Here is a 26397-nt window from a genome sequence, read left to right on the forward strand (position 1 = left end):
TATTAACCGAGTCACTGGTGCTTCCTGCTTTAGTTTTTGCTTATAAGCAGGAATCAGGAGGATAGAGTTATGGTCAGATTTGCCAAATGGAGGGCGAGGGAGAGCTTTGTATGCGTCTCTGTGTGTGGAGTAAAGGTGGTCTAGAGTTTTTTTTCCTCTGGTTGCACATTTAACATGCTGGTAGAAATTAGGTAGAACGGATTTAAGTTTCCCTGCATTAAAGTCCCCGGCCACTTGGAGCGCTGCATCTGGATGAGCGTTTTCCTGTTGATTTATGGCCTTGTACAACTCATTCAGTGCAATCTTAATGTCAGCATTGGTTTGTGGTGGTAAATAGACAGCTATGAAAAATATAGATGAAAACTCTCTTGGTAAATAGTGTGGTCTACAGCTTATCATAAGATACTCTACCTCAGGCGAGCAAAACCTCGAGACTTCCTTAGTATTTGATTTTGTGCACCAGCTGTTGTTTACAAATATACACAGACCGCCACCCCTTGTCTTACCGGAGTCAGCCGTTCTATCCTGCCGATGTAGCGTATAGCCCGCTAGCTGTATGTTATCCATGTCGTCGTTCAGCCACGACTCGGTGAAACATAAGATATTACAGTTTTTAATGTCCCGTTGGTAGGATAACCGTAATCTTAGGTCATCCAATTTATTTTCAAATGATTGAACGTTGGCTAATAGGATTGATGGAAGAGGCAGTTTACTCGCTCGCCGTCGGATCCTTACAAGGCACCCCGATCTACATCCACGATATCTCCGTCTCTTCCTCACGCGAATGACGGGGATTTGGGCCTTGTCGGGTGTCTGTATGATATCCTTCGCGGCCGCCTCGTTGAAGAAAAAGTATTCGTCCAATACGAGGTGAGTAATCGCTGTCCTGATATCCAGAAGCTCTTTTTGGTTATAAGAGACGATGGCAGAAACATTATGTACAAAATAAATTACAAATAACGCGGAAAAACACACATAATAGTACAATTGGTTAGAGGGCTGTAAAACGGCAGCCATCTTCTCCGGCGCTGTTCTCTTAGCTATCTAACAAAGTCCCAAAAAAATGGAGTAGTTCTCAAGTACAATGAAGTTTCACTCTTTCTGATCTGACAATAATAATAATAATAATAATAATAATAATAATATAATAATAATCAGCCATATGTTTGCTTGGTCTTCGATCTGTTTGTGCTATATAGCCAACTCCTATGTATAGCCAACTGGTAACATGGCATGACAACTATCATACATTAGAAGTTAGCAAAACAGCATAAACAGATCTGGGACCAGGCTAGAGCATTTCTACTACCTGCACCACCAGCTTGGTATGTACAACAGCCACCTCCACCAGCATCAACCTAGGAGCGTAAGGGTTGCACCAGTTTAGCTGTTTCTCTGCCAGTCAATTTTCACATGCCTGTCCTATGTGTGTGTGCGCGTGTCTCATACTCTTCATCCGTGTAGCTCCTCATCAAAAGCATCTTCCTCCAAGAAGTCCATGACCTCATGGTCCTCTTCATCCTGCAGTCCTTCCTCAGCGATGACCCTTTAGCACATAAGGGGATCATGAATGGAAGGGAATTATGTAGCTACAAGTTATCAACCTGTTTTGCTAAGGTTTTCACACTAACATTTGAGAAAACATGTAACATAATTCCATATATGATCGTCCATAGCTGAAATAATATGATAATGTATGCCTGTAGCAAAGTCAACCCAGCTAGATCTCCAGCCTGAGCTTTCATAAGTCCTATTCTTGCATTCAACAGCCAGCTTGCTTACTATTTTCTAGGAATCATATCACAGATAAACAAACAACTAATGAGATATCTATCTTGCTAATAATGATAATAATAATATACCCACTATCTTCTGGATGGCAGGCTAGTAGCTACTAGCTACTAATCCAATCACAAGCCAGTTATTTTTAGCTCTAATACCGAATGACAAATACTCTTGAAATTGTCAATTTCAGCATTCGATTTTTTACAGTCATCAAAGAAAACAAGAACATAAAAAAGACAAGACACATGCTAAATCAAGTACTGTAAAACTTAAATGAATAGCCCGGGCATTTGTTTGCTTAAATCACTGGACAGGCTTCTATTTGAGCCAGGTGTCTATTAATGCACACATTTGCATAGTTAATTGTTTAATTCCAGCATTTTAATCAATTTCTTCATTTCCTGCACTAATATGTTATCATTTACACACTGTGTCACGTTTCTTTTGTCTTAGTATACCTCTATTTCAAAAAGACTTCCTTGACATTATAATTATTCTCCTCCTTGACTGTTGTTGACTGTTTTTGTGCTGCTTGCCAGTTAGCAGTTGTCAACTGTTAGCAGCCAATGGCTAGCAGTTTCTTAATGCCGATAAAACGGATGATTGCCATAATTTTTTTGAGTCATTACTGAATTTTTGAATGTAACAAATCAAACATTTATCCTTGTAAACAATTCATAGTAATTCATGGTAACCTCGTAAACAATTCATTCAGACAGGGTGTTTATTTAAAACAGCTGTTTATTTTCTAAAATGAGTGCCATTGCCCGGCTATTGAAAGGGACATGTGGCTATCTGAGACTTGGTACTTAATTGAAGTTTTACAGTAGGCTACCTTGGTCCGTTTTGAGTGACTGACTGACTGCAGCTTGAACAAGCTACAGTTGAAGTAGGAAGTTTACATACACCTTAGCGAAATACATTTAAACTCAGTTTTTCACAATTCCTGACATTTAATCCTAGTAAAAAGTCCCTGTCTTAGGTCAGTTAGGATCACCACTTTATTTTAAGAATGTGAAATGTCAGAATAATAGTAGAGATAATTATTTGTTTCAGCTTTTATTTCTATCATCACATTCCCAGTGGTTCATAAGTTTACATACACCCAATTCATATTTGGTAGCATTGCCTTTAAATTGTTTAACTTGGATCAAACGTTTCGGGTAACCTTCCACAAGCTTCCCACAATAAACTGGGTGAATTTTGGGCCATTCGTCCTGACAGAGCTAAGCAAAGCACCCCCACAGCATGATGCTGCCACCCCCGTGCTTTACGGTTGGGATGGTGTTCTTCGGCTTGCAAGCTATCCCCTTTTTCCTCCAAACATAACGATGGTCATTATGGCCAAACAGTTCTATTTTTGTTTCATCAGACCAGAGGACATTTCTCCAAAAAGTACGATCTTTGTCCCCATGTGCAGTTGCAAACCATAGTCTGGCTTTTTTATGGCGGTTTTGGAGCATTGGCTTCTTCCTTGCTGAGCGGCCTTTCAGGTTATGTCGATGTAGGACTTGTTTTACTGTGGATATAGATACTTTTGTACCTGTTTCCTCCAGCATCTTCACAAGGTCCTTTGCTGTTGTTCTGGGATTAATTTGCACTTTTCGCACCAAAGTACGTTCATTTCTAGGAGACAGAACGCGTCTCCTTCCTGAGCGCTATGACGGCTGCGTGGTCCCATGGTGTTTATAGTTGCATACTATTGTTTGTACAGATGAACGTGGTACCTGCAGGTGTTTGGAAATTGCTCCCAATGATGAACCAGACTTGTGGAGGTCTACAATTTGTTTTCTGAGGTCTTGGCTGATTTCTTTTGATTTTCCCATGATGTCAAGCAAAGACGCACTGAGTTTGAAGGTAGGCCTTGAAATACATCCACAGGTACACCTCCAATTGACTCAAATTATGTCAATTAGCCTATCAGAAGCTTCTAAAGCCATGATATCATTTCCTGGAATTTTCCAAGCTGTTTAAAGGCACAGTCAACTTAGTCTATGTAAACTTCTGACCCACTGCAATTGTGATACAGTGAATTATAAGTGAAATAATCTGTCTGTAAACAATTGTTGGAAAAATTACTTGTGTCATGCACAAAGTAGATGTCCTAACCGACTTGCCAAAACTATAGTTTGTTAACAAGAAATTTGTGGAGTGGTTGAAAAACGAGTTTTAATGACTCCAACCTAAGTGCATGTAAACTTCCGACTTCAACTGTAGCTACCATTAGTTAGCTCATAGACTTTGACAATCTAGCTAATATTATCTGAGGATAATTAAGCAATAAGGCATGAGGGGGTGTGGTATATGGCCAATATAACACGGCTAAGGGCTGTTCTTATGCACGACGCAACGCGGCGTGCCTGGATACAGCCCTTAGCCATGGTTTATTGGCCATATACCACAAACCCCTGAGGTGCCTTATTGCAATTATAAACTGGTTACCAACGTAATTCGCGCAGTAAAAATAAATGTTTTGTCATTTCTGTCAGCCAATCAGCATTCAGGGCTCGAACCACCCAGTTTATCATGTCAATTATATCATAAATAGGACTGGTGGAGTTATGTCACACATGCTCTATCCAAAATTACAACCAACTAATTGCAGCATTACCACAAAAATGGAAGAGGCAAGTGGAAGGGGGAGAAAGTAAGGAACTTGTCTGTTGGCCATGCATTAAAGATTGGTTGAAGAATATTGTGATAAATAAAAAAGTATACCAGTTTAATTTAAGGACCAAAGAATTGACAGTTGTGCCATACAGATTGCAAAATAGTTGGGAAGAGATTTGACAGAGGATTCAAAACTTTCAATTAAATTCTTGCAACCAATAGAATGTTATATAAATGGGGGATACAACCTTCCCAGCTCTGCAGATTTTGCTGCGAAGACACTGACTCATTAGATCATTTGTTTTGGTACAGCCCAAATGTAGCTTGTTTTTGGTCGCCGGTTCAGGAATGGCTGAAGAATTGCAACATTTACAGTGCATTCGGAAAGTATTCAGACCCCTTGACTTTTTCCACATTTCGTTACGTTACAGCCTTATTCTAAAATTGGTTAAATTGTTTTAGTCTTTCATCAATATACACACAATACCCAATAGTGACAAAGCAAAAACAAGTTTTTAGACATTTTTGCAAACTGGAAAAATCACATTTACATAAGTATTCAGACCCTTTACTCAGTACTTTGTTGAAGCACCTTTGGCAGAGATTACAGCCTAGAGTATTCGTGGGTATGATGCTACAGGCTTGGCACACCAGTAATTTGGGAAGTTTCACCCATTCTTTTCTGCAGACCCTCTCAAGCTCTGTCAGGTTGGATGGGGAGCGTCGCTGCATAGCTATTTTTAGGTCTCTCCAGAGATGTTCGATCGGGTTCAAGTCCGGGCTCTGGCTGGGCCACTCAAGGACATTCAGAGACTTGTCCCGAAGTCACTTCTGCATTGTCTTGGCTGTGTGCTTAGGATCGTTGTCCTATTGGAAGGTGAACCTTCACCCCAGTCTCAGGTCCTGAGCACTCTGGAGCAGGTTTTCATCAAGGATCTCTCTGTACTTTGCTCCGTTCATTTTTCCCTCGATCCTGACTAGTCTCCCAGTCCCTGCCGCTGAACAATATCCCCACAGCATGATGCTGCCACCACCATGCTTAACTGTAGGGATGGTGCCAGGTTTCCTCCAGACGTGACACTTGGCATTCAGGCCAAAGAGTTCCATCTTGGTTTCATCAGAACAGAGAATCTTGTTTCTCATGGTCTGAGAGTCCTTTAGGGCTGTCATGTGCCTTTTACTGAGGAGTGGCTTCTGTCTGGCCACTCTACCATAAAGGCCTGATTGGTGGAGTGCTGCAGAGATTGTTGTCCTTCTGGAAGGTTCTCCCATCTCCACAGAGGAACTCTGGAGCTCTGTCAGAGTGACCATCGGGTTCTTGGTCACCTCCCTGACCAAGGCCCTTCTCCCCCGATTGCTCAGTTTGGCTGGGCGGCCAGTTCTAGGAAGAGTCGTTGTGGTTCCAAACTTCTTCAATTAAGAATGATGGAGGTGACTGTGTTCTTGGGGACCTTCAATGTTGCAGACATTATTTTGTACCCTTTCCAAGATCTGTGCCTTGACACAATCCTGTCTCTGAGCTCTACGGACAATTCCTTCGACCTCATGGCTTGGTTTTTGCTCTGACATGCACTGTCAACAGTGGGACCTTATATAGACAGGTATGTGCCTTTCCAAATCATGTCCAATCAATTGAATTTACCACAAATGGACTCCAATCAAGTTCTAGAAATATCTCAAGGATGATCAATGGAAACAGAATGCACCTCAGCTCAATTTCGAGTCTCATAGCAAAGGTTCTGAATACTTTTTTATTTTTTATAAATTTGCAAACATTTCTAAAAACCTGTTTTCACTTTGTCATTATAGGGTATTGTGTGTAGATTGATGAGAAAAAAATATTTAATCATTTTTAGAATAAGGCTGTAACGTAACAAAATGTGGATAAAGGGAAGAGGTCTGAATACTTTCCGAATGCACTGTACCTGGAGCTAACACTGCAAATAGCACTGCTGGGTGATTTGAGAAGTCATAGTCAATCGATCAATAATATTATAATACTCTTAGAAAAAATGTATATCTTTAATTTACAATCTGTAGAAACTATGAGAATAGAAAGTTTCTGAACTTTTGTGAAACATCACAGCACAGTTGAAAAATATATGGCAAATAGAAATCAAAACTGGATGGTGTTCTGAAGGTGGGACAAAAAAAAAGAGAAATAATGTAAAATATACTATGTCCGTAAAATGTATATAGGTTCAGATCTTGTGAAACATCACAGCACAGTTGAAATATATATGGCAAATGGAAATCAAAACTGGATGGTCTTCAGAGATAGACTGTAGCTCAGCTGGTAGAGCATGGTGCTTGTAACGCCAAGGTAGTGGGTTCGATCCCCGGGACCACCCATACACAAAAAAAAAAAAAAAAATGTATGCACGCATGACTGTAAGTCGCTTTGGATAAAAGCGTCTGCTAAATGGCTTATTATTATTATTATTATTATTGAGGATAGCTGAAGGATGGGACTAAAAACAAACAAAAGATAACTAATGTAAAATATACTGTGTCCATAAAATGTATATAGTATGTATAAGCTGGAAGTAGAAGACTAAGTGGGGTTAGGGAAAAATGATAAATAATATATATGGGGGATTGGAAATAATGCAGACAATTACATTGATAGAAGCCACAATCTGCAGTATTAAAGATGATTTACCCGCTAAAATAAATAAAAAATAAATAAAAATAAATAAATAAATAAAAAATATTATCTGAGGAGACACTATGGTGGCCTGTAAATACGATGACATTGCTGAAGTAGTTAAGTGAATAGTAGGAAACAACTTTGCCATTATCATCATGTCATCAAATTTACTTTAGAGAGATGGCAATTGCCATAGCTAGAAAAGTTAGTCAAAAATAGCTAGCAATGCTAACGTTAGCTAACTTTAGCTAGCTAAAATCGAGTCCCTCAATCTTGGCTAGCTAGCTAAAGTTATAATCCATCCAAAGTCAAAATGGCAACATCACAGTGATGACAAAATGTTTTCCTACTAACATTAATGATTTGCCACCTTTAGAAATGTTATCATTTTTCCAAGTCACTATAATGCTCTTTAGACAAAATCTTCATCAGCACATTGCTCAGAGAATGCATTATAGAACATTCATTCGGGCATAAACATTTGGAGACAAAATATAGTTTACATGTTGTCAACAGTGTCTGTTTTGCCCCATAGTTGTGCACGCGTAGCTTTTTTTGCTAAACAACCACCCCATCTATCTGAAGGGCTGAGTTCCTTTCCCATAATCAATGGAGTTTAATCAGTAACATAGAAGTATGGTATACTCACATGCTGCTGTGAGAGGTCCCACGTGTTGTTACAGATCGAAAGTCTTAAAGCTGGAATCTGTACTTGGTGAAACTGCCATGTCCGTTTGCCATGTCCAAAGAAGTTCCTTCAAACAAGGAACACTGTTTTTTTTCTCCCTTGGACATCATTGCACATCATTGGACGCGGTATATAACAGTAGAGTATGTACTGTGATTTTTTTTTTGCCACGATGCTGGATGCTCCACTCCTCCATTCCATCAACAAAACAAAAACAATAACAAATGTGCAGTGGTGAACAGTGGTGCTGTTTCACCGTATGCAAATTTCAGCTTTAAACAGTCTCGCTATTTTCTATTCCCTTCGATAGGAAAGGCTGTGGCCTTTAATACAGATTCTAGGTGTGAACATAATCATTGCAGGCACTCTTTATAAACTCATCATCTTTACCAAGCATGATTTAGATATTGTAAATGCCTGTAAGAATTATCTGGTTATGCTTTATTTTAAGGTCTGCTATTAATATGGTAAAATGGTAATTACATAATTCCTTTGGCATTTACTAAACCAGCTAAACAATATACTATTTGATGATACCAAATAGCAAATGGGTTGATTTCATTGTTGGTACTGTAAATCACCCATCAAGTGCCAGAAAGTATCCCTTGTTACCACCATAGTTTTTTAGTCAATACCATGTAAATACCAGATAAAATACTAGCTTAAACTGGGCTGTAAAATAACACATTTAGCTAGCCGTGTTCATTAAAGTATGATCAAGGCTGGATTAGGAGTATAAACAGGAGGTCCTGCCAGAGCATTGACATTGTATTAATCTTCCATTTTGCTCTTGTAACCACGAAAAAACAATAGATGTGATGTTTATTCACATCACTCTTCATCACGCCGACGCCCCACATGAGTTGTTTTGGTGATAGTTGTGTCGGATGGTGGGAGCAGTGAGGGTCGGTGTGTGATCAGTTCTGTCGGTCATTGTCTCACACAGTGATGGGTGGCTGTATAGAGGTAAAGACCGTTGGAGATAAGGTGTTCTGGGTTGATTAAACTGGGTGGCCACGGTGAGAACAGTTTGATGCGTTGCTGTGCAGGATGCTTCCTGACTATTGTTGCGGAAACACCCATATAGTGATTTCTGTAATTGATGGTACTAAAGCCCTCAATCTGACACACACACACATAAACGCACGCACACACATACTCAAAAACGCACACACATACTGTACGCACCCACCCACACAGACACACACACGCATTCTATTTTTGGCAAGAGAGATTTAATAATTATTTATTTCCCCTTAGACCTAGGAAAGCACATCAGAGCCACCCAGTGTGGAATGGCATGTCCCTCTGAAAGAGTGACAGAGAGAGAACAAGAGAGAACAAGAGAGACAGAAAGCTGTAATGTTCCACTGCTTTCTCTCTAACTTCAACCCTCTCCCTTCATTCCCTCCTTGTACAGGCACACATACACAAATGGTAAAAAATCTATAAAAATAAGTATTCAAAGTGCCAGTTCTGAGGTGAATTCAACAAAGCTTCTGTTTGCGGGAACATGTTGCCAGAGTAACAATTTTAGTTTAACGATTTGAATGAACATTCCAAAATGTAACGGTGAAACATCAAACAGCTACTTTTTGTAAGGATTACTGTGGCTTTTTAGCAACAATATTCAAACTGAAAATGACTTAGCTATTCCTACTAAATATAGTAGAAAGTCTACATGGCCACTTGATTATTTTTTGTGGCTGTTTAGACGCGAAACAGACACTTACGTTTGCCACACACTACCTTCTCAGACTGTTAGCTAACATTAGCGAATGGTCGTGGCTAACACAAAACAAATGGAATACGTTGCCTAACTTTAGCAAACTATTTCCCTTGTTGAACGTGCCTCTGATCTCCAACTCAGCAGCCCAAGAGCCACAGAGGGTATGCTGATGCAGATTATGTTTCATGCCTACAGTTTTGCAGTTTCTCGCCCGACCTCTTCCCTGTCAGCTATTCATTAATGAGTTTTTATTACCTTTATTGAATCGATCACTTTCATTACTTCAGCAGTGTTCTCCCTTGTGCATCCAACCCTGAAAGAACATTGGATGGTTCAACAGAGGAGAACAAAATCAGAATGCTCAGTTCTACTGTGATGGAGCATAGACTTTTATTTTCAATTGACATTAACACACTTTGAGCATATATTAAACTGTATGAGAGACACAATAACCAGAACTCGCATTAGCATTATTATGGTTGCATGTTGTGTTGATCATACTGTATAATAGAACACATTTAATGGAATGGTTTTCACATTGTTTGGGATTCTGCTGGTTGGTAGAATCAAGTGTCACAATTCTCGTTTGGTTCCAAACTCCCATACTGTATAATAGAACACATTTAATGGAATGGCTTTCACATTGTTTGGGATTCTGCCGGTTGGTAGAATCAAGCGTCACAATTCTCGTCTGGTTCCAAACTGAATTGTTCCGTTTCACTTCACGATATCAATCTGGCCATCTCTTCATTGTAATGAGGGGCTAATTTAGAATAACAAGAGTATGTACTGGTAACCAAAAAAAATTATAGACTGAGACCATTGACATATCTTAAACTAACTATTAAAACCACATTATTGTTGTTGGTTTTTGTTTGTTTTGTTTGTAGTCTGGCCCTAAAAAGATGTAACTCTTATCAGAACACGCCATAACACATCCAGATGTTCAAGAATGCTGGGTGCTACGTTACCCACAGAAAATGGAGGGGAAATTATCAAGGAAAAAGACAAGGTGGTTTCAGAGTACCTTTACTGGCATTTCATCATGAAGAACCACGCAGCCATTGTAAGGTTTACAGATGGCCTAGGCCTGTCAACACTGAACTAATCGGATGTGTTGGAGAAGCACCCAGAGCTATTCTGTGGCACAATGTGCATCATCGACAGCAAAAAGACTGCTGAGACCGTTGAGAAGCTCTTGGTCAAGAGATTGTCGATGATGGAAGCAACAGGGGTAACTTCCTGTCCAATCTCGAGGGGCCAGTAGTGTCTCTCTTGTGGTGTCTCTCTTGTCGTGATGTGTGTTTTGTCCTATATTTTAATTGTATTTTTAATCCCAGCCCCCGTCCCCGCAGGAGGCCTTTTGCCTTTTAGTAGGTCATCATTGTAAATAAGAATTTGTTCTTAACTGACTTGCCTAGGTAAATAAAGGTTAAATAAAAGACAAAAAAAGGAGAACAGTTTGACGCTAGAAGAGGTGCTTCCTCCTTCAGGGATACAGCCACAGCCCTGCAAATAGTTCAGTGATGACCCTTTACCCACTGCTGGTATACTGTATTTGTTAATGTGCTCAGAATATGGCCTTTGGCAGTCTTGACCCCTTACAAAAAGTATTTGAGATAGCACTAAGTAGTTGTTTGCCCAATTTGTGTTAATAAACCCTGTTCTGTGGCAAACAAAAAAGGGGAAAAATAACACAACCTGATCCAAACGTGATAATCCTGCACGTACAGTGCATTCAGAAAGTATTCACACCCCTGGACTTTTTACAGCCTGAATTTAAAATGGATTCAATTAGGATTGTGTGTCACTGGCCTACAAACAATACCCCATAATGTCAAAGTTGAATTATGTTTTTAGAAATGTTTGTTATGGCAAGCCTAAATACGTTCAGGAGCTTAGCAAGTCACATAATAAATTGCATGGACTCACTGTGTGCAATAATAGTGTTTAACATGATTTTTGAATGACTACCTCATCTCTGTACCCCACACATACAATTAATAATCTTTAAGGTCCCTCAGTCAAGCAGTGAATTTCAAACAGATTCAACCACAAAGACCAGGGAGGTTTTCCAATGCCTCACAAAGAAGGGCACCTATTGGTAGATAGTTTTTTTTTAAAGCAGACATTGAATATCCCTTTGAGCATGGTGAAGTTATTAATTACACTTTGGATGGTGTATCAATACACCCAGTCACTACAAAGATACAGGCGTCCTTCCTAACTCAGTTGCCAGACAGGAAGGAAACCGCTCAGGGATTTCACCATCAGGCAAACCGTGACTTTAAAACCGTTACAGAGTTTAATGGTTGTGATAGGAGAAAACTAAGGATGGATCAATAACATTATAGTTACTCCTCAATACTAATCTAAATGACAGAGTGAAAAGAAGGAAGCCTGTACAGAATACAAATATTCCAAAACATGCATCCTGTATGCAGTAAGGCACTAAAGTAAAATTGCAAAAAATTGGGCAAAGAAATTAACTTAATCACTGAGTACCACTCTTCACATTTTCAAGCATGGTGGTGGCTGCATCATGTTATGGGTATGCTTGTCAGCGGCAAGGACTAGGGAGTTTTTGGGGATAAAAATAAACGGAATAGAGCTAAGTACAGGCAAAATCCTAGAGGAAAACCTGGTTCAGTCTGCTTTCCAATGGACACTGGGAGACAAATTCACCTTTCAGCAGGACAATAACCTAAAACACAAGGCCAAATATACACTGGAGTTGCTTACCAAGATGACAATGAATGTTCCTGAGTAGTCTAGTTACAGTTTTGACTTAAATTGGCTTGAAAATCTATGGCAAGACTTCAATTACTGTCTAGCAATGATCAACATCCAAATTGACAATCCAGGTTTGCAAAACTCTTAGAGATTTACCCAGAAAGCCTCACAGGCTCTGCCAAAGGTGATTCTAACATGTATTGACTCAGGGGTGTGAATACTTATGTAAAATAGATATTTCTGTATTTCATTTTCAATACATTTACCAACCTTTCTAAAAACATGTTTTCACTTTGTCATTATGGGGTATTGTGTGTAGATGGGTGAGAGTTTTTTCTCTCAATTGAATCAATTTTGAATTCAGTTTCGTAACACAACAAAATGTGGAATAAGTCTAGGGGTATGTCTACATTCTGAAGGCACTGTAGGTTCTAAGAGGACGCTGATTGGAAAGGTTATTCTTTATATTGTCCAATTACCCTTCTATTAGAGGAATGACAGACTAATATCAGTTTGGATCTAGGCAATTACAATTACAATTAATACTGGACCATTAACACTGCATTCAGATAGGCAGTCCAATTCTGATATTTGTTCCACTAATTGGTGTTTTGACCAATCACATCAGATCTTTTCACATCAGATCTTATGTGATTGGTCAAAAGACCAATTATTGAATAAAATATCAGAATTGTGCTGACTGTCTAAACGCAGCCTAAAATAAAGTGGAACATTTTAGCCGTGCATGGCATGATGACAATAGTTAAATAGTTCAGACGAGTAATTAGAGACGATTAGGCTGAGTACAACACAAGACATTGAGAAAACACAAATCTTTGTACATACAGTGAGGGAAAAAAGTATTTGATCCCCTCTCAATCAGAAATATTTCTGGCTCCCAGGTGTCTTTTATACAGGTAACGAGCTGATATTAGGAGCACACTCTTAAAGGGAGTGCTCCTAATCTCAGCTTGTTACCTGTATAAAATACACCTGTCTACTGAAGCAATCAATCAATCAGATTCCAAACTCTCCACCATGGCCAAGACCAAAGAGGTCTCCAAGGATGTCAGGGACAAGATTGTAGACCTACACAAGGCTGGAATGGGCTACAAGACCATCGCCAAGCAGCTTAGTGAGAAGGTGACAACAGTTGGTGCGATTATTCGCAAATGGAAGAAACACAAAAGAACTGTCAATCTCCCTTGGCCTGGGGCTCCATCAGCCCAGAACTACACGGGAGGATCTTGTCAATGATCTCAAGGCAGCTGGGACCATAGTCACCAAGAAAACAATTGGCAACACACTACGCCGTGAAGGACTGAAATCCTGCAGCGCCCGCAAGGTCCCCCTGCTCAAGAAAGCACATATACAGTACATGCCCATCTGAAGTTTGCCAATGAACATCTGAATGATTCAGAGGAGAACTGGGTGAAAGGGTTGTGGTCAGATGAGACCAAAATGGAGGTCTTTGGCATCAACTCAACTCGCCGTGTTTGGAGGAGGAGGAATGCTGCCTATGATCCCAAGAACACCATCCCCACCGTCAAACATGGAGGTGGAAACATTATGCTTTGGGGGTGTTTTTCTGCTAAGGGGACAGGACAACTTCACCGCATCAAAGGGACGATGGACAGGGCCATGTACCATCAAATCTTGGGTGAGAACCTCCTTCCCTCAGCCAGGGCATTGAAAATGGGTCGTGGATGGCTATTCCAGCATGACAATGACCCAAAACACACGGCCAAGGCAACAAAGGAGTGGCTCAAGAAGAAGCACATTATGGTCCTGGAGTGGCCTAGCCAGTCTCCAGACCATAATCCCATAGAAAATCTGTGGAGGGAGCTGAAGGTTCGAGTTGCCAAACATCAGCCTTGAAACCTTAATGACTTGGAGAAGATCTGCAAAGAGGAGTGGGACAAAATCCCTCCTGAGATGTGTGCAAACCTGGTGGCCAACTACAAGAAACGTCTGACCTCTGTGATTGCCAACAAGGGTTTTGCCACCAAGTACTAAGTCATGTTTTGCAGAGGGGTCAAATACTTATTTCCCTCATTAAAATGCAAATCAATTTATAACTTTTTTGACATGCATTTTTCTGAATTTTGTTGTTGTTATTCTGTCTCTCACTGTTCAAATAAACATACCATTAAAATTATAGACTGATCATGTCTTTGTCAGTGGGCAAACGTACAAAATCAGCAGGGGATCAAATACCTTTTTCCCTCACTGTACATTTGTTCCTTATTAAACTATGACCAGTTGCCTACTCACAGGAGTTGGTTTTTCTGGGTCTAGCTGATAACGTCACTGGCTCCAGGGAGACCTAAATTGTAAATGTCTTCCCTTTGACTAAAGCAGTAAACATTTATTAGAAACAGTTACACTAAGCCTACACTGTATCACAACACATTTTATGTCTTGTTAAAGTACCATTTGTTCAGGGCAGCCAGAAGCCTGTGGACAGACTTACTCAGCTATTAGTTGTAATGTTTGGTTGTGTTTGGTTCTTGCTGAGACATAAGCAATGCATTTCAAGTGTGCCCAGTTAGTTCATCTTGTAGTAATTCCAGTGAGATGATCCAGAGGACAGAAATTCAAAAGATGTCCCAAGGTTCTGTCCTCCCTGGCCAAAGTCCCAAAGTATGTGGTCCAAATATTTGATAATAAATATAATCTTCCTTGGGTACGTAAGAGTTGTTTGATTAGTGTCAGAAGCTGAGCGGTTTTCTAGGAAGTCTATACTGTTCTGTAAATATGATCTACTGTACTGCAACCAGGGTCTTCACTGCAATGGACTATTAATCGAAGGTACTAGTTATTTTCCCAGAGACTGGTTGAAAGGAAATGTTTGAGTCTTCTGTGTAAGACACTGTAGGTCTTTACATTCATAGTGGAACTGGCAAAATCCACTCAGTAATACGAGTAATGTTCTCGAATCCTTCCTTACATTATCCAAGCTTTGTGTAGCTGAATGTGACACAAGAAATAGTGATCCAGATTAAGCCCAAACCTAGACCAAAAAGCTTTTTTAATGGAGTCTCCATTGTCCACATGTTTGGTTAAGTAGTTGTAGGTCTCTATTCAATCTGTATCGCTAAAGCGTTACAGATTGCGCAATAGAAATGTAAAGGTAATTTCTAATTGAGCTGACATATGTAGCGTTTACCGTGAATGCAGTCTCCGCTAACGCGGGAACCATGCCGTTAAATTTCAATTACATTTGACATTTTAGTCATTTAGCAGATGCTCTTATCCAGAGCGACTTACAGTTAGTGAGTGCATACATTTTCATACTGTAATGCTGAACTTCAGTGATACAGATTGAATAGAGCCCTTAATCTGGGTCTCGGAAATGGGCACTAAAAAGTTCAGGGAGTAAAATAATCTGTATCCCACACACTGTAAATAGACAACTTAACCAATTGCTTAATCACATCACTTTGCAAGCCAGCATAATGTGACTTGTAGGCTTGATGTGGCCTGTAAACCAGGAGTTTCAAACTACTGTGTTAGGGTGTAACTAGGCCCTCAAAGAAAGGCCTTAAGATTTATGTAATGTATTGTCGTAAAGAGATTAATTTTAAAGATAAAATATTAACTTAGACACTAACTTGGTGAAGGCTACAGTACTGAAAACCATTGAACACAACAACCATGTTTCTGTCGCTAACAAATACAGTCATGGGTGGTAACTACAATTCACTCGAAAGGCTGGGAAATATGAACATTTCACTGGGAAATATGCAAATAAGGTAGAATATATTCACAAGTTAAATTGTATGTTTACTCAACCTAAAATTCAAAGTCGAATGACAATTCACTCGACTTTCAACTTGAGAATGTATGTTGGTTCAGCTGTATGCCCAAATGTTGAGCAAACTCACAATCCTATTGCAGCTGGTTGCCGTACAATTGTATGTTGAATCAACGTCAATGTTATTTTGTTGAACAAACTCACAATCCTAGTGCAGCTGGTTGTCTTTTATTATTATTATTTTTTTTACAATGCAGTTGAACAAGTGGCCCACCGATATCTACCCCAGGTTTCCACTTGGCTGGTTGCCACTGGGATTGTCAGACTCTGCCTCTCCGCTTGCCCTACCCCTCCGACATGCCAGGCGGTCCAGGGACCTCGGGGAGATGTTTGGCGATCGGCAGCGGCAGCAGCATGCGACCACATCAGCCAGGTCAGCCCGGAAGGAGGGCGTGAAGAAGCCGTAGATCACTGGGTCGCAGCATGTGTTGAGGTTGCCGAAAACGAAAAGGGCGTGGTGGACGTACTCGGGCGTCTCCTGAAGCATGGCCGGCTGGAACCAGTACCAGATGCCCAGGAGGTAATAGGGCGTCCAGCAGATCACGAAGGACACCACAATCACGATGGTCATCTTCAGGGTCTTCATTCGCGCTTTGGGGATCATGTCGGTGCCACTTCGCCTCAGGCAATGCTCCCCACCTGGAGTGATAACAGACATACACAGTTTGTGAGGAGATATGGAATGGTACTTTGTAAATTGAAGGTTGTGATGCCCTGAGTCTTCCTGACCACGTGACCTGACCAGGACCTGACTCTGGTTGATTGATTCATTTGTATTAGATGTACAAAAAGTGAGATAATATATACAAAGGTACAAAAATATGAGATTTTCCTGGTAATAACATTGTGCCCTAAATATGACAAGTATGTGTTGTCGAAACGTTCAATAGTCAAATATATCACATGGGAACAAAGAATGCAGTGTGCAGAGTCTCTTCACCTTTTACACTAACACACAGACACAGACACACACACAAACACACATACACACACACACAGACACACACCTTTGGCTTTGTGCATCTGACGGCTGATCTCGATGAGGATGTGGGTGTAGCAGAAGCTCATTACTAACAGGGGGAACACGTAAAGCGTGACAAAGTGAAACATGTTATAGGCCGTCTCTTGCCAGCGATGGTGGAAGCTTCCATGCGTCACACACTGAGTGAATTCCACTCCCTCTGCTTTGATTGCTCGAAAGATGAACAGCTATGAGATAAAGAGAGACAAAGGGGGAGTGAGAAATCATGATAAAGGTATATTAATCAATCAATCAATAAAATGTATCTCAAGCCTTTTGACAGCAACAGTTGTCGCAAAGGTCTTTAGAGTAAACCTGACCTATGGACCAGCAAAACGCATACAAAAGCACAGTGGCAAGGAAAAGCTCCCTAGAGGGAAGAAACCTGGAGACAAATGAGAGTCAGGGCTCGATTCAATCTGTATCGCGTGATTGAAATTTAAAGGCAATGTTCCTGCATCCTTAGAGACTGCATTAACGGTAAACGCTGCATATGCCGGCTCAATCAGAAATTACCTTTAAATTCCAATTGCGCTGTAGCGCTGAACTTCTGAAATACGGATTGAATTGAGCCCTCAGAGGGTGGGGCCCATTCTCTGGCTGTACTGGGTAGAGGATATGTAGTGCCCATCAGAAATAAAATACCATGTTAGCTTGGTCTCCTAGTTTTTCCCAGTTAGTTAACTGAGTGTGGTAAATGGATTGCTCAGTTATGAGGGCAATGTTGTGTTAATAAGTACAGAGTTACTGTACATATACTGAACAAAAATATAAACGCAACATGTGTCACGATCGTCAGGGAGAGACCAAGGCGCAGCGTTGAATGCGAACATTATATTTATTAGAATGATCACACGATCAAAACAACAGACGAAAACGTGATGTCTACGGTTGAACACAAACCAAATAAGAACAAGAAACCACAAACACAAAGTGAAAGACAGACAGTTAAATATGGCTCCCAATCAGAGACAACCAGCTGACACTCGTTGCCTCTGATTGGGAGTCACTCAGGCCAACATAGAAATACAAACATATAATTACACACCCTGGCTCAACATAACAGTGTCCCCAGAGCCAGGGCGTGACAGTACCCCCCCCTAAAGGCGTGGACTCCGACCGCGCCAACTAAATACCACAGGGGAGGGACCGGGTGGGCACTCCGCCTTGGCGGCGGATCCGGCTCCGGGCCTGATCCCCACTCCCTCTCCAAACCCCCAAAGTACCCCTGGTCCGGTCTGGCCCCGCTGGCCGGAGCTGGACTGCACACTGATGGAGCGGATTGCTCTAGCTCCGGCGTGACGCATCTGACCGGTGCCGGACCAGGCACCAGTGGAACAGGCACGGGCCGTGCCGGACCGACGACGCACACCACTGGCTTGGTGTGGGGAACAGGCACGGGCCGTGCTGGACTGACGACGCACACCACTGGCTTGGTGTGGGGAGCAGGAGTGGGCCGGACAGGGCTGACGAAACGGCCCACAGACTTGGTGCGGGGAGCAGGCCGGGCCGAGCTGGCGACACGCACCGTAGACTTGGTGCGGGGAGCAGGAACGGGCCGAGCCGGGCTGACGAAACGCACCACAGACTTGGTGCGGGGAGCAGGAATGGGCCGGACTGGGCTGGCGACGCGCACCACAGACTTGGTGCGGAGAGCAGGAACGGGCCGGACAGGGCTGACGAAACGCACCACAGACTTGGTGCGGGGAGCAGGAATGGGCCGAGCCGCGCTGACGAAGCGCACCACTGACTTGGTGCGGGGAGCAGGAACGGACCGAGCCGGGCTGACGAAGCGCCCCACTGACTTGGTGCGGGGAGCAGGAACGGGCCGAGCCGGGCTGACGAAGCGCACCACTGACTTGGTGCGGGGAGCAGGAACAGACCGGACCGTACTGGGGACACACACCACTGGCCCTACCTCGGGATCTGGAACGGGCCGGACCGGACTGGTAACACACCCCAGTACCTCTCGCCGTGCCTCTCCACCTTCCATCCCCTCTTCGACCAGTGGCCCCCGTAACCTGGCGGCCTCCTCTGCCAACCCGCTGGACCGCTCTATCGCGGCCTCCTGCTGCCCCGATGTCGTGAGCCCCCCCCTAAAATTTTTATGGGGGTCTCTCCTCCCCGTGGGCCAGGCCTCTATCGTTCTCGCCCAACTCTCGCTCTTCTGTCTCCAACTCCCGCTATTCAGCTCCTCAATGGGCTTGACCCAGTCGAAGCTCTTCCTCAACTGTTCCCAAGTCCACCCTCTCTGCTCCTCACTAGGCTTGACCCAGTCGAGGTTGCCACGGAGATCTGCTAGCGATGGCTCCTGGACACGCTGCTTGGTCCGGTTTTGGTGGTTTCTTCTGTCACGATCGTCAGGGAGAGACCAAGGCGCAGCGTTGAATGCGAACATTATATTTATTAGAATGATCACACGATCAAAACAACAGACGAAAACGTGATGTCTACGGTTGAACACAAACCAAATAAGAACAAGAAACCACAAACACAAAGTGAAAGACAGACAGTTAAATATGGCTCCCAATCAGAGACAACCAGCTGACACTCGTTGCCTCTGATTGGGAGTCACTCAGGCCAACATAGAAATACAAACATAGAATTACACACCCTGGCTCAACATAACAGTGTCCCCAGAGCCAGGGCGTGACAACATGTAAAGGGTTGGTCCCATGTTTCATGAGCTGAAATTAAAGATCCCCGAAATTTTCAATATGTACAAAAAGCTTATGCTGAGGAGTATTTCTGTCTGTAATAAAGCCCTTTTGTGGGGAAAAACTCATTCTGATTGGCTGGGCCTGGATCCCCCATGGCTGTCATGTGAAATCCATAGAATAGGGCCTAATTAATTTCAATTAACTGATTTCCTTATATGAACTGTAACTCAGTAACATTTTTGAAATTGTTGCATATTGCGTTTATATTTTTGATCAGTTCAGACATACATCAGTGGAGTGAAGAAAAGTATAATTACATAGGAAAGACACTTTGACACATGCAGCAGCCTTTTAATGACCTAATCAGAAATCTATTAAAAAAACAATCTATTCTAATTTGTTAGAATGATGATTCCTCTCAATACAGTCTCTGCACCAGAGGCGATATGATATAGAAGTGTTATAATACACCACATGACCAAAAGTATGTGGACACCTGCTCGTTGAACGCCACATTTCAAAATCATGGGCAATAATATGGAGTTGGTCCCCCCTTTGCTGCTATAACAGCCTCCACTCTTCTGGGAAGGCTTTCCACTAGATGTTGGAACATTGCTGAGGGGACTTGCTTCCATTCAGCCACATGAGCATTAGTGAGGTCGGGCACTGATGTTGGGCCCCTTGTAGCTCAGTTGGTAGAGGATGGCGCTTGCAATGCCAGGGTTGTGGGTTCGATTCCCATGGGGGGCCAGTATGAAAATGTATGCACTCACTAACTGTAAGTTGCTCTGGATAAGAGCGTCTGCTAAATGACAAAAATGTAAAAAACAATGTAATGTTGGGCGATTAGGTCTGGCTTGCAGCCAGTGTTCAAATTCATCCCAAAAGTGTTCGATGGGGTATGGACCTCTCTTTGTGCATGGGGGCACTGTGATGCTGAAACAGGAAAGGGCCTTCCCCAAACTGTTGCCACAAAGTTGGAAGCACAGAATTGTCTAGAATGTCATTGTATGCTGTAGCGTTAAGATTTCCTTTCACTGGAGCTAAGGGGCATAGCCCGAACCATGAAAAACAGCCCCAGACCATTATTCCACCTCCACCAAACTTTACTGTTGGCACTATGCATTGGGGCAGGTTGCGTTCTCTTGGCATCCGCCAAAGACAGATTTGTCCATCGGACTGCCAGATGGTGAAGCGTGATTCATCACTCACGCGTTTCCACTGCTCCAGAGTCCAATGGTGGCGAGCTTTACACCACTCCAGCCGACGCTTGGCATTGCGCATGGTAATCTTAGGCTTCTGTGTGGCTGCTCGGCCATGGAAACCAATTTCATGAAGCTCCCGACGAACAGTTATTGTGCTGACGTTGCTTCCAGAGGCAGTTTGGAACTCGGTAGTGAGTGTTGCAACTGAGGACAGACAATTTTTACGCGCCTCGCACTTCAGCACTCGGTGGTCCCGTTCTGTGAGCTTGTGTGGCCTACCACTTCGCGGCTGAGCCGTTGTTGCTCCTAGACGTTTCCAGTTAAGTATTGGCATATATATTTTTGTCAGCAAATTTTTGATAATTTTTCTGGATCCACTCTTCTCAATTACCTGCACTGTAAATAAATACCACCTATTTTTGCACCTGATCAACTGACTGTGTCTCAACAGTTGGTGCTCCACACCAACTAAATAGGCTGCTGTAAGGACTGGTCCTAGATATTGGGAATGGAGGAAATGTATCTTTTAAACTGTATTTTTTCCTTTTGCTTCATGATAACTTCCTATTAATGCAAACTCTCGCACTCTCAGTAATTCATTCAATTCATGACAGACTGTCATACACTCCGCTTCTTCTTACTAGCCGTTTTCCACTTCCTCCAGCTCTAGTACACACACACACACATCAATGTTAATCAGCGTCTTTTCTCTGGCTTTGTCAGCTATGCAGACACCGCTATCAGACACACGTACAGTGGGGAAAAAAGTATTTAGTCAGCCACCAATTGTGCAAGTTCTCCCAATTAAAAAGATGAGAGAGGCCTGTAATTTTCATCATAGGTACACGTCAACTATGACAGACAAACTGAGAATTTATTTTCCAGAAAATCACATTGTAGGATTTTTAATGAATTTATTTGCAAATTATGGTGGAAAATAAGTATTTGGTCACCTACAAACAAGCAAGATTTCTGGCTCTCACAGACCTGTAACTTCTTCTTTAAGAGGCTCCTCTGTCCTCCACTCGTTACCTGTATTAATGGCACCTGTTTGAACTTGTTATCAGTATATAAGACACCTGTCCACAACCTCAAACAGTCACACTCCAAACTCCACTATGGCCAAGACCAAAGAGCTGTCAAAGGACACCAGAAACAAAATTGTAGACCTGCACCAGGCTGGGAAGACTGAATCTGCAATAGGTAAACAGCTTGGTTTGAAGAAATCAACTGTGGGAGCAATTATTAGGAAATGGAAGACATACAAGACCACTGATATTCTCCCTCGATCTGGGGCTCCACGCAAGATCTCACCCCGTGGGGTCAAAATGATCACAAGAACGGTGAGCAAAAATCCCAGAACCACACGGGGGGACCTAGTGAATGACCTGCAGAGAGCTGGGACCAAAGTAACAAAGCCTACCATCAGTAACACACTATGCCGCCAGGGACTCAAATCCTGCAGTGCCAGACGTGTCCCCCTGCTTAAGCCAGTACATGTCCAGGCCCGTCTTCAGTTTGCTAGAGTGCATTTGGATGATCCAGAAGAGGATTGGGAGAATGTCATATGGTCAGATGAAACCAAAATATAACTTTTTGGTAAAAACTCAACTCGTCGTGTTTGGAGGACAAAGAATGCTGAGTTGCATCCAAAGAACACCATACCCACTGTGAAGCATGGGGGTGGAAACATCATGCTTTGGGGCTGTTTTTCTGCAAAGGGACCAGGACGACTGATCCGTGTAAAGGAAAGAATGAATGGGGCCATGTATCGTGAGATTTTGAGTGAAAACCTCCTTCCATCAGCAAGGGCATGGAAGATGAAACGTGGCTGGGTCTTTCAGCATGACAATGATCCCAAACACACCGCCCGGGCAACGAAGGAGTGGCTTCGTAAGAAGCATTTCAAGGTCCTGGAGTGGCCTAGCCAGTCTCCAGATCTCAACCCCATAGAAAATCTTTGGAGGGAGTTGAAAGTCCGTGTTGCCCAGCGACAGCCCCAAAACATCACTGCTCTAGAGGAGATCTGCATGGAGGAATGGGCCAAAATACCAGCAACAGTGTGTGAAAACCTTGTGAAGACTTACAGAAAACGTTTGACCTGTGTCATTGCCAACAAAGGGTATATAACAAACTATTGAGAAACTTTTGTTATTGACCAAATACTTATTTTCCACCATAATTTGCAAATAAATTCATAAAAAATCCTACAATGGGATTTTCTGGATTTTTTTTTCTCATTTTGTCTGTCACAGTTGACGTGTACCTATGATGAAAATTACAGGCCTCTCTCATCTTTTTAAGTGGGAGAACTTGCACAATTGGTGGCTGACTAAATACTTTTTTCCCCCACTGTATCTCCTATAATTACACACACACACAATGACACAGGGAACCAGATGATAATAGCTTCTTTCTGGACTCGTTTAAAAATAGTATACACCCATGACATCACAGAAGACGACGGAATAACGTCACTGCAACCAGTTTTGCCAACTGGTATAGCTTCACTTCACTATTGTATTTTTGGCACTGTTTTTGATGAGGGTGTTTGCCATCGTTCTGCTGTACTGAAGTGCTAATAAAATCGGCCTGCAGTCACCTCCCACTGGGCACAGATGTCATTTCAACGTCTACTTTGGATTTACATTTGGTAGAGTCGTCGACTAACATGAATTCAACGTGAAATCAACTAAATAATTCACCATGTCATTGGATTAAGGTTAAAAGTTGGGTGAAAAAAAGACGAATTCATCCATGTTTTGTGCTGAATTACTTTAACCCCTTGCCATCTCCACCAATCCTTGAAAGACATTGGTCAATTAGTAAGCATGAACAAGGAAACACTCAAAATGAGATGGCTTCTGTCGGCACATATCTACTTGATTATCATAATGTAAAGTGTGTGTGCCTGCATGCTTGCGTGGGTGCGTAGTAAATTAGATAGTCACCAGTGCTGTGTTTAGTCACCATAAGATGGGTTGCCTTAATTGCCTAACCAGGAACATTTCCTGTAGAATGACCATCCATGTCAAGCATGTGCGTGTGTGTGTGTGGTTGGGAAGGGGGGCATATTGATCTCTCCACAACTCACCACCCAAACTCCTGTCTTTGAGATGTCTAACATCTCTCTCCCTTCTCCACAGTCGACTGGCTCCCCCACCTTGTGTCTCTCCCTCTGTCCCTCTTCCTACAGCAGAAGTGTTGTGTTTTTCCCTTCTTCCTATTAATTTGGAACACCAGTCACTGACTAGCACCTCCAAGGTCGCATCCACTTACAGCCAGAAATGTCACCTCTCCGAGACTCTGACATTAAGGGGATTGCATTTGTGGAAAACTCTCTCTCCCTCTCTCTCTCTCTCCCCCTCTCTCTCTCTCTCGCTCTCTCTCTCTGTAACAGTAAAAACAAGGAGGGAACACTCAGAAATCTAGCCATGCTGGAAGGAAAGCTATTTTCTCTCAGTGCAGCGTAATGGGACCTTCAACTTTGAACTGGAATTGATGGAGCGTCCAAAGTACTGTACTTTTGACTACAAATTGATCTGTGAGCATGGAATGAAATCTACTCCCCCATTTCTTAATTCAATTCAAATTACGTGCTTATTGGCATAAAATACATGTAAATACAAAAATATTACAAAATAAATGGTTTGAATATGAGTAAAATTGCATAAATCCACATGCTTTGTTTCTAAAGACCAATTGACAATACATATCATATTATTGGATATACAGTATATACATTTGAGTGAACACAATCTCTCTCTCCCTACTTGTCAGGGTGGGCAAAGGCTTATATCATTCACAGCACTACTGTTTGGATTGAGGTGGGACACTCAGGAGGTCAACATTAATATGCAGTTGACCTCCTGAGCCAATTTGATCATTTGATTTGATCATAGCAACACTTTGTTACCAAGCTGACAACTGCTTAAGCTGCTTCCACTTCTAAGCCATTCAACTCACATTACTACAGCCATCAATCAAGAGCTGGTGTGCATGCCCTATAGAATTACAGTTGAATACACCAACCTTGGGAATGCTCTCTATTTTGCTGAGAGATTATTTCCTCACAATGCACCACCCACCTACCCATAGGACTTCATTTGATTGGCAGATCACTGACTGTATATATGCTCTATTGTGTGAGGAAGACAGTGACCAACTTAAAATTGATTGCTGGCCTGCAATCTTACTAGCCTGGAATCCAAATGGAATAGCGCTCCATTTCACTATTGCTCCAATACACTGATTCAGTGTGGACCTTTTCCAGTAGAAGGGCACTTGGACGGCTAGAGAGTAGTCCTCTAAGAAACTATGGGACTGTTCAGCCTAAAACCCACGTGGACAAATGTTGCACAACAAAATATTTTGTCTTCTGATTCGTGGATGGTGATCCAGTCATCGACTGATTCGTTATGCATAAACATTACAGACATAGGTGCAAATGATTAATTGAATGCGTGCGCAAGGTGATTCAGTGAACTGAAACCATAGTGAAATGGAGTGATATTCAGTGTGGATAACACGCTACTAAGATAGTGGATCAGCAATCTCAAGTGGACCACTATCTTCCTAACATAAAAGAGAAATACAAGGCTTACTAATTGAATATCCATGTTGTTATGTTGTAGTCTGAGAACAATGTAGAGGCTACCGTATGTACACCCACCTGTGGGGAGGCCAGGAGCAAGCTGAGGCCCCAGGCAACCAGCAGCATCCTCTTGTTCCTGCGTCCGGCGTCCAGTGCGTCCAGCGGGTGCAGAATAGCATGGTAGCGGTCCAGGCTGACCACCACCAGGATGAAGGCAGACGAGTGCATGGCAAACAGCTTGAGGAAGCACAGCAGCTTGCACATGGCATCACCGGCGTACCACTGTACGGTGACGTTCCACGCCGCGTCCAGCGGCATCACCACAAACGTCATCACCAGGTCTGCAGAGGCCAGGCTGGCAATGAGTGGCCGGAGATGGGCGGCCAGGCGGCGCCCGCGGCCCCGTGCCACGCTGATCAGCACCGAGAGGTTGGAGAACGCAGCGAACACGAAGAGGACCATGGTGGCGGCCACGCGGACGCGGGCAGCGGCGGTGAAGGTAGGAGCCTCCCAGTCCGTGAACGACGGAGGGAGGGAGGTGTTAAAGGAGGAGTTCACTGGTGGGAACATTGGTGTCGCCGAAGAAAGAGACCAGTTGCCTGATATCCTGTCATCCGACATCCTAGGAGGAAGAAAGGAATAAAATCATAATCTTTATCATCATCATCCTTATCCTCATCATATCCTTGTCATCATAATAGTTTTGGTTTATCTGAAAGGGACAATGAACATTAGTCAACATTTCTGTAAATGTGCCAGATTTAGCCAGCCAGCTAATTTTCAACGGCTGTAAGTGAAAACATACATTAATGTATCATTGGCTGCATCAAGGACAACATTCTCTTGGCGCCAATAATTCATTTTTGATTATTTATATAGGAGCACAGGCACACAGCCAGCCTACT

The 26397-nt window shown here is 42.6% G+C and overlaps 1 protein-coding gene across 1 annotated transcript; it reads right to left on the reverse strand.

Moving 5' to 3' along the window:
- Window positions 1–1452: 1452 nt before the first annotated feature.
- On the reverse strand, window positions 1453–26113 carry LOC311123911 (gonadotropin-releasing hormone II receptor-like; the record flags this gene model as incomplete). The annotated part of the gene is made up of 4 exons (XM_084158231.1): window positions 1453–1546; window positions 16237–16651; window positions 17020–17221; window positions 25571–26113. 4 exons carry the CDS (start codon window positions 26111–26113, stop codon window positions 1453–1455), a joined length of 1254 nt encoding a protein of 417 aa, XP_084014357.1.
- Window positions 26114–26397: the final 284 nt, after the last annotated feature.

The sequence above is a fragment of the Coregonus lavaretus genome, assembly GCF_964263955.1.
Source record: "Coregonus lavaretus genome assembly, chromosome: 3".
Taxonomy (NCBI): Eukaryota; Metazoa; Chordata; class Actinopteri; order Salmoniformes; family Salmonidae; genus Coregonus; species Coregonus lavaretus.